Source organism: Papilio machaon, chromosome 21, assembly GCF_912999745.1.
Source record: "Papilio machaon chromosome 21, ilPapMach1.1, whole genome shotgun sequence".
NCBI lineage: Eukaryota > Metazoa > Arthropoda > Insecta > Lepidoptera > Papilionidae > Papilio > Papilio machaon.
In genome coordinates, this window is record NC_060006.1 from 5,114,618 (window position 1) to 5,125,944 (window position 11,327).

Consider the following 11,327-nt stretch of genomic DNA (forward strand, 5'->3'; position numbering starts at 1 on the left):
ATAATTGCAATGTTAGAAAACTAAAAAGATTTAAAATTACATGTTAGCATTTTTAAGGCAGTGCATATTCTTGATAGACAATTTTTCTTCTTAAATATTATCGTTCTTTCTTTGATTGCCAGAAATAAAACTTTTACCATATGAATAATTATTTTATAGAATTAAAAATTAATAAAAAAATAAATGGGACCTATCTGCAAGCACTATGTTTCCGTAATTTTTTTAATCAAAATTGGAGCACCATAAGCGGAGGTACGCGGTTACATATAAAAAATACAGTCGAATTGATAACCTCCTTATTATTGAAGTTATTTGAAGTCGGCTAAAAAGTTAACTAAAGACGTAGCATATCTAAAGCAGAAGATGTAAACAGACGTTCTGTCATTGCCTAATTTGATTATGTTAAATTAAAATTCTAAACATTGACGTCCTAGTTTCCTTACTGCTTGTCTAATCTATACTTATCTATTTTTGTTAACTTAGTCATATTTCAATAACTTATTGATAAAAAAAAAATGTTCTATTAATTTGTAAGTAATTATGGTTAAAAGTTTGTATCGGCGTTATCACAAATTGGTCTCTCCGGTAGTCTTTAAGACCGGTCCCTCGCCTCACTATTTAACATCGGAGCTCGTTAAATTTTATTTGGAAAGTTCCAGAAACAAAAAAAAATGTTAAGGAGCGAGCCGACAAGCGGCGCCTGAGATTCATTTATAAATCACTGCCCGCCATCTTGTAGATCAAGCGATTAATAAGTCAACTGTTAACAAACATAGATCCCTTTTCCCTTCATCCATGTTCTTGGCTACCATTACATTTACGCTGTATGATTTTTGTAACAAATCGTGACATTTTTTTCTTTACCATTCCTTAAAATAATTATATACCTTATGTTGTCGTGTTAATAGTCAATTATGAATGTCGGTGTTGTTTTGAGGCATATCATAAACAGTTATGTTTCTTTTCGTCACAGGTACAAAGTGAAACGGCCTTTTTTGAAATTGATACATCTGTTAATAGAGCCGACAATAATTTGATTCTTGTTGTACTTGGATAGATTATATTTGACAGTCGATCGTTTTGAGTGACATCTTCTATTTAGTTATTTGATGTGAAATTAATTTTAGTATATGATCCCGAATAAATCGGATGGTTTAACTGAAAGTATCAATTTATATAGTGTTTCAAAATGTTTGATATGATAGGAAGAAAGATAAGATTGCAATTGGTATAAAACATTTATCATAAAGGTGTTTTTGAACCAGCAGAAACTTTGAACGTATGGAGAGATTCCACCATGGTGTCAAGTGTAGCATTTTATGTTCATAAGAAATGTTTTACCTTCATAAGTTACCATGACCTCACTGATACTCGTTTGTTTTAAAAACGAAAAAACCAACAAGAGAATACTATTCGAAACCAGACCATCAAAAGGTAACTGAAAACGGCCTCCATCGAAATGTAGGTACTTAATTAATAAAACAGCCATAAAGCCAAACCAAGTACGTGCAAGCTGTGCGCTTACAAGGCGCTGATGGGCGACCGCGCGATGGCCACCGGCCGCCGCCAGTAATTAACACAAAAAAGGATGCGGCTCCGATCGCGGGTGGTCCGATAAGTAGGAAGCGATCCGGTCAATTACTAGTTGACAGCGACAATTAAAGGGTCAAGCGGTGGTCGGCGAGCGAACATCCATTCAAAACACGTTGCTACTTAAATAGATCTTATGATGTAAATTACTACCCGCCCACTACTTTAAACCGGTGAAGAATGTACGTCAACATATCATTTTTTTCTGACCCAGAAGAGAATAATGTTCATCGCTAGTATGTATGCTCATCAGGTCTATTGTGACCTCGTCCTGAGCCGAAGTTTTCTTAGCTTTTCTTTCCCAAAGTGTCATAAGTACACTGTGCCTTTCTGCAAAGATTCTATCAACTGTACTAAGGATTTAAGGCATTTTTACCATAGGCTGTCTCAACGCCTGTCTATCCTTTCAAACTATCGCGTATTCTTATAAAACATTTTGGTTAATAGAATGTATTTTACATTTTTGTTGGTATTTTTTTACAGAACTATCTTGTGTCATTGAAATTGGTATCAGTCTCTAAGGATTTTGAAACATTCTTTATTACATTGTAGAAGAAATTCTTATTACATCTAGTGTCTAGGGACGATGTTTCTTTGATCCGTACTCGAATAAAGTAAATACGATGAAAGTGGCTTGTTTTTTTGTGAATAGTTTGATTGCGAATTTATTTACGTATAATCTATACATTCACAAGGTCTTGGTTTCTGTACTGGATTAATATTGAATATATTTTATTGATTCGGAGAAGACATTATATTTCTTTAGATACTCGGTATTGTTGAATTACGATATCACGTTTTATTTACTGTCTTGTCTTGTCTTGTATTGAAGTACATTTTACCTCTGAAACATCTCGATGTATAGCTGTATCGTATTGTGTACCAGGTTTTCTTGTTCTCACCATATTTATCGTTCATTCCTGTACGTAAATATAAATAGAAAAAACAATAGTGAGTAGATCTTTGGTCAAATAATTGACATTCCTGTCGTTGATCAAATAGTAGTTAAAGGACAAATAGCTCTGTCGAATGGAATGGTATACCGCATGCATATCCCGTGCTTATAAGGATCGACTAGTATACAACCGATGCGTGGAATCCTAACATAGCATTAGGAATCCACGTACCAACATATCAACTCCAATAAAACTTCAAAACTCTCGACAACTAAACTTGAAACAAATTAAATCGACTTTTACAAATTACTTACGAGATTTGAAAGTTACAAGAACCGTTTCTGTAAGAAATATGAAGTCGTACAAATATAATCCTCGGTTAACTTTTTCTTAAATGAAATTAACATACCTAGATCATGTAACAGTTTGGTGTTTGGGCTGCTGCTTTCGCAAAGGTTTCACAGATTCTGGTACTTTTATCAATTTACCTAAGAAGAATATGATATAGCTAGCGTACCAATCAAAGTTTTCAGTACCTGATAACATCTACTGATGTATCTAGCCGGTAGGACGTAACTTATAATGCTTCTATAGTAATAGAACATTCAAGCTTATTAAATAATGCTGTTTTATTAATTTAATTACTCTCGTGTTTCGAATCTTAAATAGATGTAGCCACCGTGGTACTATTTCTACTGTCATCAAAAAAAAAAAAGAAGAGTGAAGAGGGATCACCTGTTTATAAGTTTATGATAAAACTAAAATTCATATACGTTTTATACCTTAGTATGCGAAGTACGACAAAGAGGTTTTGTTCGAAAATCCATTTGAAATGACACTAGAAGTTAGAATTGTAAAGTTTCGCACACTACAGCAATGCGGACTGTCAAAAGCCGGAGCCACCCCCGCCCCCTGCCTCCTGTCCCGTGCCCTCGCCAGGCTCACACCAGCACTGCCCCCGACTGACCCTTACCACCTTACCCTACTATCGAAACTCGAAGTCAATGTGTGATAAGCTTTTCGTGCAAGTATTAATGCTGTGGAATTTTCTCATAGACATCTCTATCTTTTTTTTATATAAATGCGAAGTGATCGCTTTAATATTTCTAATTGAGCTTGTTCTGAAATATTTAAAATGTGATTTGATTTTATGAATCTCTCTCTATTTGTATAAAATAAAATTATTAATAAAAATAAAAGAGGTTGCTGGGTGTGCATTTAATACCCTATCCTATTTTCGGAATAGATTCAAAAATATACATCAACTTAATTTTTATCTATGTTTTTCAGAATTGTTGTTTCTGACGTAGTCTTTCAGTATTTTAATTTTTATTCATTAAGAAGAAAGTGACGACGATAACATTAAGTTGATACGTAACTTACACACGCAAAATTTAGTTAAAACTTTGATTTCAAAAACCAATAGTAGCGGTATCCGCCGGACATCCAAAGGTGTCATGGAGACGGCTCACTCGAGCAGAGCGGAGGTGGGCTCGAGTCTAACGCAGGCTAATATACCTCTGAGGGCGGTCGATTGCTCACCAAGTGCCCTGCCTGCCCTGCCCCGCTCGAGAGCTCCAAATTAGCACTCGAAAGCGTCTTGAGGCTTACGTCAATATGAAATCTCTGCTTCAATCTCCTATTGTACAAGTAACAATCGTTTGAAAAATGCTTCTAACGATTTATGTTTGCCAACTGAAAGAATTGTTGGTTTAACGATCGTAGGACTATTATGTTTATTTTTTTATTTAAACGATCTTTTATCGATTTGATGTTTGATTTCTAATGTTTTCATAATATTTTGGATTGATTGCTATTTAACAGTCATGCTGTAACGAACCTTAACACTAAACGTTATCATATAGACAGTCAGTTGAAAGGAAATTTCTCGAATCACTTAATCTCCTATACAATAGATTTTTTCTCCAGAGATGTGACCATCTTGATATTCATATTTTCACCTTTTACAATTTACATTAAGCATGTAACTTATGTAGGTATCAGGATACGTTATTATTGATTTTTAACACGCTTTCGCTCACCACCTCAGTCAATTAAATAAACAGGACTTATACGAGTACTATTGATTTCTTAAACGTAAAATTATCGTAGCCCGGTGCCAATTAAAATAGTATAAACCTCTTATTAGACACCCCATAGTTTGTTCGCCCCCACCACCTCCCCACCGAAACAACATGGCGTCATGATTGTCACCTACGATTTAACAATGTTTGAAAACTACCAACAATACAAAAATAAACTTTAACTCAATGCAGTTAGGTTCGTTTGTGATGCTAATAAAACTTTGTACTTGCACCTGAGAACTTATTCTTTTAATACGTGTGCAAAATTACCCCATTCTATACAATTACTTGTTTGTTCAAAAATCAACTTCATGTTTGGAGTAATAGAGTTGATTTTGTACTTTATTTTTGTTTAGTTTTAGATATGTATTGAAGGCGTGATATTAACGCCCGCAGGGTTTTTAGAATTATAGATGAAGGGTTGCCGCGGTAGGGTTAAGTAGTGTGTTTTAAAGAAAACCCGCTACGATGGGGTTCATTAAAGATTGAAGAAAAATGGCCGGCAAAGAACGGATCAAACTACCTTGTTTAGAAGTTGTAAACAACTTGAACTATCCACAAGAACACGACAGGTGTTTCATAAAGTTTCTACTTTGATATTAGCTATTTATGTTCGAAAGGTTTGAATCTTTATTTATTTCATGTTCTGCAATAGGTTGAAACTAATGCACAGAGTAATTTTCGCACTCGGAATCATACCAGCCTACTAAAAAAATCACAATTTTATACAATTATTATCTATATTACTACGAGTATAAACAAATGAATATATAATGTAGTGTTAAAGAATGTAAAATATACATTATACATTTTATATTATTATTTTATTATCAATAAGGATAACTGTGTGGCCAACGGTTGGCAACTGAGTTAAATATGAACAATAGAAAAGTTGCGCGTATGGGCCCAACTTTTTGGCGAGTGTTGCCAGTCTGCAAAATAAAGCAAATCGTGGCCGTCTACACGACTCACAACCAATAATAAGGCTGTTAATAACTACACTTTTAACTCAAAATTTTATTGAAATAAACAGCGAGCGAACAATTTTGCTTAATCACTAACGTCAAATCTGATTTTTTTTTTATCCACCCTCATTTTACTTTTATTAATAAAAACGGGTTGTTAAGTCAATGTTGCTAGTTAAATGAATTTAACCAGATTTGAAGATTTTTACATTAAACATGCCGCGGCCCAAGGACTATATGGGTCCTTTAACCGTGAGAGATACAAACATTTTACAACACAAGACTATAAACGATAACTTAACTAAGGCTCTGAAGCAGCTAGAGGCAGAGGGCACAGTTTGGTAACTGGTCTCTTAAACACACGATCCTTAAATTGTAAGGAGACTACACGCGTTACACCGTCTGCTCCCGGGTGCTTCGCCACAATTCGTCCCAAAAGCCATTTACCTGGAGGTAAACGATCATCTTTCACTAGGACAACCGTACCAACATTTATGTCGGGGTGATTCTGGGACCATTTGTATCGATGTTGCAACATAGTAAGATACTCAGATTGCCAACGTCGCCACAGACTTTGTACCATACGTTGCACCTTTTGCCATCGGTCTAAATAGTCAGGTCGAGCATCCACGAAACTTTCTTCATAGATAGTAACAGGAGCTTCGCCAATCAAAAAATGACCAGGAGTCAACGGGAGTTCATCAACGGCAGAACTAATCAACGTAAGAGGCCGAGAGTTAACACAAGCCTCGACCTGTGTGATCAGAGTGCAAAACTCTTCGAATGTTAAGCGGGATTCGCCTACGACGCGTTTCAGATGTCCTTTTACGGACTTAACTCCTGCCTCCCACAGTCCTCCAAAGTGAGGGGCACCAGGAGGAATAAAATGCCATGTTGTGCTGTCGTTAGCTAACAGTTGGGCAATTTCGTCAACGACAGTTGATTTGCTGTTTTTGAACGCGAGGTCTAATTCTTTGGACGCGCCTATGAAATTAGTCCCACAATCACTCCAGATGTCTTTACAATGCCCACGTCGGGAAGTAAAACGTTTGAAAGCTGCTAAAAACGCAGCACTGGATAGTGAACTAACCAGCTCAAGGTGAATGGCCTTTGTAACCATACACAAAAACACACCTATGTAAGCTTTACAAGTTTTGGTGCATCTACCAGAGTACAGTTTCAGAGTAAATGGACCACAAAAGTCTACGCCGCTGGTCAAAAACGGGCGTGACGGATTGACTCTGCACTGTGGTAAATTACCCATTAACGGAGTCATAGGTCGTGCAGTTTGGGTAAAACAAGGTTTACATAATCTTAGAATCTTTTTTACCAAGTTTTTTGCTCGGAGAATCCAATATTTTTGGTGAATAACATTTAATGTGAGCGAATTTCCACCATGAAGAGTTCTTAAATGAGCATCAATTACAATCAACTTTGCTAAGTTACATTTGTGATGTAAGATTATAGGAGACTTCATATCAGGTGGTATTTGAGCATTTACAAGTCGTCCACCGACTCTAATAATTTTCTCATTGTCTAGGATCGGATTCAAAGGTAAAAGATTACTATTTTTTGGGATAGGTTTGCTTTGTGATAACAATACTATTTCACTTTCAAAGTAAACAGACTGTGACATTCGAATGCAAGTTTTTAATGCATTTTTTATTTCGTCAGTAGTGAGGTATGTCAGTTTTATGTTATCGTTCCTTTTGAGAACCTTATCTTTACATAGCCGAAAAAATCGAAAGCAATAGGCTGTCACACGTATAAGTCTAAGTAGATTTGAGTATCTATTGAGGTACATGGTACATGCATTGGGTTCAGAGGTGCATAAGTAACTGACTTTTGCTTTCGGTTTTGCTTCGACTGTGGTTTCAGGTATAGTAAAATTAGGGTAACAAATCTCAACAGACTCGCGAAGAAAGGCTGGACCTTCCCACCATAGTTTTGACTGCATTAGCTCGTCAGGACTGATACCTCGTGAGGCACAGTCCGCGGGGTTATCCGCAGACTTAATATGATGCCATTGACTACTATTCGTAACATTCAAGATTTCGGTAGTGCGATTACCAACAAATGGCTTCCAAGTATTTGGAGTTTTACGCAACCAAGCCAAAACTATTGTGGAATCTGTCCAAGCAAATACACAATTATTATCAATACTTAGACTGGATTTGACATACATTATCAATTTAGACAACAGGACTGCCCCACAAAGTTCAAGACGTGGCAATGAGATCTGTTTAACGGGAGCGACCTTTGTTTTGGCTGCGACCAGACTTACTTTTATCTCATTGTCCGTGATGACTCTGATGTAAATAACCGCAGCGTAAGCGGCGCAAGAGGCGTCACAATAGCCGTGCAATTCAATTTTTACATTATTTGCAATCCCTAACCAACGTGGAAGCTGAATGGCCTGCATGTGTTCAAAATTAGTCAGGTACTTCTGCCATTCAGTTTTCAGGTCTTCAGGAAGTTCAGAGTCCCAGTCCAGGCCGGCTAGCCACAACTTCTGCATAAATATTTTTAAAAGAACCACGCAAGGTGCTAGCCAACCCAGAGGGTCAAACGTTTTAGCTATCGCAGATAGCACACTTCGTTTTGTAACAACGTTGTTGTCACGAGGTAAGTTAACTACCAGTTCTAATATATCACTTTGTGGTTTCCAGGCTATGCCCAGAGCTTTCACCGAATCATCCATTTTAATATTCACTGAACCTTTTAACGCTTTTTTCGAATCGGGAATCTCATTTAAAACTATTTCACTATTGGACGACCACTTATGAAGAAGAAAACCACCACGTTTAAACAGTTCAGTTAAGCGACGTTGAAGCCGTTGAGTGTCTTCTTCTGTAGATGAGCCCGTCATCAAATCGTCCATATAGAGATCAGTTTTTAGAAGTTCAGCTTCAGGAAACTCTCCACGTTCGTCCTCTGCAAGTTGATGAAGTGTCCTGATGGCAAGATATGGAGCACATGAACTGCCATATGTGACGGTAAGTAACCGATACTCTCTGATCGGGTCTTCCGATGACTCGCGCCACAAGATTCTCTGGTAATCAGTGTCTTGCTTTGAGATAAGTATCTGTCGGTACATTTGTTGTATATCAGCTACTAGGCAGTACTTATGTTGTCTCCACCGTGTTACTAAAGCTCGTATATCTTGTTGCAGCGGGGGGCCGATGAGTAACTCATCGTTAAGTGAGGTTCCGTCTACAGGTTTAGCGCTTCCGTCAAAAACTACGCGCAACTTTGTAGTGAGGCTCGAGGCACGAAGAATAGCATGATGTGGTAAGTAATAAGCTCTATTCTTCTTCTCTATTTCAGGTACTATCTCCATGTGACCGAGTGACTCATATTGCCTCATGAACTTGCAGTATTCTTCGTGAAATTCGGGTCTTCGCTTAAACTTATTCTCCATCTGATGTAAGCGCTTCAAAGCAAGTTGTCTGGAGTTGCCTAAATTTGGAGCGTCTTCGTCCTTGAAGGGTAGGCGAACCTCATATCGACCATCAGTGTTTCGAGTGTGAGTTTTCTTAAAATGCTCTTCACACTGCCTTTCAGCTTTTGACAGAGGCTTCACGTTTGGTGAATCTTCATTGATCTCCCAAAACTGACGTAGTAACTGATCAACTTCGACTTGTGTGTGCATAACAACTACTTTGTGTGACTGATGGCCAGACTGCGCCACTTCGCCGCTAACCAGCCATCCCAATCTTGAGTTCAAAGCGACCAGAGATTCATTGCGTTTTATTATTCCGTCAAGAATAATGTGCGCATATACAACTGCACCTAGAAGCACATCGATAGATCCTGGCTTGTGAAAGTGTGGATCCGCAAGATCTGAAATCTCAGAAGAAGGCCAGGTATCTGATGGGAGCTCTTGTGATGGTAATCTTGAATTTATTCGTCTAAGGACGTACGCCTTAGCTGTGATCATGTGTGATGGATTTCTGATAGCATGAAAGTTCAACGTAACTTGTGACTTGGTTGTCAGCGGTATAGATGAGATGCCAGTAATTTTTCCGCTGATCGAAGTGCGCTCGAGATTAAGCAGTTGAGCTGCCGCTTCAGTAACAAAGTTTGATTGCGAGCACGGATCAATCAGTGCTCTCAAGACTATCGTGTCGCCGTTCCTCGACTTAACTGCAATTCGTGCGGTTGCCAATATTACTTCCTCACTGTCGCTGTCAACCTCAGTCTTGTAAACGACGGTTGATGTGGTTTGACTTGTTTCAGGTGTACTGGGTGTTGCTGCATCGTTTTCTGGCACTGATGTGGTCTTGTTAGGGTTTGTGAAGTGCAACAGAGTGTGATGTCGTCGACTACATTTTCTACAGGTGGTGCTCTGTCTACACGCATTAACGGAGTGACCCTTTACAAGGCAATTAAAACAAATGCCATTCTTCTTAATAAAATCCTGACGTTGAGGAAGATCTAATGCGGCGAATTCTTTACAATGGCAAATAAAATGGTTTTTTGAGCAATAAGTGCATTCGCTGCTTACTTCTGTGACAAATGACTTCATATTTGTGGGTTTCTGGTTTGTATAATTTTTAACTAAGTCCTTTTTCTGCGGTTGGTCTCTTTTGTGGGTAACATTTACCATCTCCATGGAACGGAAACGATTTTCTAAAAATAATGATAAAATGGTAAATGTGGGTATGTCTTGAGATGATCCAAGTGACTGTTCCCATTGTTTGTGTGTTTCTAAGTCCAATTTGGATACAACTAAATGTACAACAATTGCATCCCATGTGGAGGTATCCACGCCGAGATTATCAAGAGAATTCAAACATTCCTTCGTAGTATCTAAAATTTCCTTTAAGCTTTTAAAACATTCTGTATTCATCTTCTTTTGATTTAAAAGGCGGCTAATTATTGTAGTGACAATCATACGTTTGTTATTATATCTACTCTCAAGTGTGCTCCAAGCTTTATCGTAATTAGCCTCCGTGAGTGCAAAATGTTTTAGAAGTTGTTCAGCCTCTCCCGATAAACTCGTTTTTAAATAATGATGTTTTTCAATCGTTGTTAGATGCACGTTGTCATGTACGAGAGCTTTAAACAAATCTTTAAAACTTGTCCAGTCGTTATAATTACCGGCGAACTTTGGAATCGATAAAGGAGGTAATTTAGTTCTAATCGGGGTGGTCTCGCCATCATTTGTTGCTAAAAAACTCTGCGCAGTATTATTTGATTGTGGTTGACCTTGACCTTTCGAAAATTCCAATAAATAATCCTTTAATAATCCCTTAAATTCTAGATATATGTCTTCAGTTGTCTCGTATAGACTTTCGGCATTAAATTGTAACTGCTCCAGTTCAGTTTTCGTAACCGTTGATTTAATCATCTCATATTGAGTTTGATACTTAGACCAATAACTTTCTAATGTTTCTAAGCGTGCTTGTAGATAGCCAAGTGTGTATCTTGATTTAGACGTCTTTTTAGTATTACTTTGTAACTTAGAAATACGTTCCGATAACGTTTTTTGTGATTCACAAAGTTGAGCCATTGTTTACGTTTATGACGCGAATTCACTACAAAATAATAATGTCCACTTTCCCGTATATACTCAAATAACGTAAAGTTAAATCACTCGTTATATATATCTGGCGAATATGCGATTATATAAATAAGCAGTTTTTAATAACCAAAGTTTTAATCACAAATGTTCATGTAATGTAATTGTATTAGTCCAAATCACTTTGTAAATATTATTATAGTCCAAGTATCATTAGTCCAAAATTAATTACACACTGTTTAAATGTCCAAGTTTGTGAAATAGTTCA

The 11,327-nt window shown here is 37.2% G+C and overlaps 1 protein-coding gene across 1 annotated transcript; it reads right to left on the reverse strand.

Moving 5' to 3' along the window:
* Positions 1 to 5,836: 5,836 nt before the first annotated feature.
* On the reverse strand, positions 5,837 to 10,888 carry LOC106717303. The gene is made up of 3 exons (XM_045683361.1): positions 7,936 to 10,888; positions 7,345 to 7,665; positions 5,837 to 6,519 (listed from the first exon to the last, which is right to left on the reverse strand). Exons 1-3 carry the CDS (start codon positions 10,886 to 10,888, stop codon positions 5,837 to 5,839), a joined length of 3,957 nt encoding a protein of 1,318 aa, XP_045539317.1.
* Positions 10,889 to 11,327: the final 439 nt, after the last annotated feature.

Bases quoted from the DNA above. Each gene is read 5' to 3' on its own strand.
- LOC106717303 (XM_045683361.1), bottom strand. From the start codon at position 10,888: ATGATTAAATCAACGGTTACGAAAACTGAACTGGAGCAGTTACAATTT. The intron at 7,666-7,935 runs GTTGGTTAGGGA...TTGCTTGGACAG, and splicing joins GCAGGCCATTCAGCTTCCAC to ATTCCACAATAGTTTTGGCT. The intron at 6,520-7,344 runs GTACCATGTACC...CTAATTTCATAG, and splicing joins CACCTCTGAACCCAATGCAT to GCGCGTCCAAAGAATTAGAC.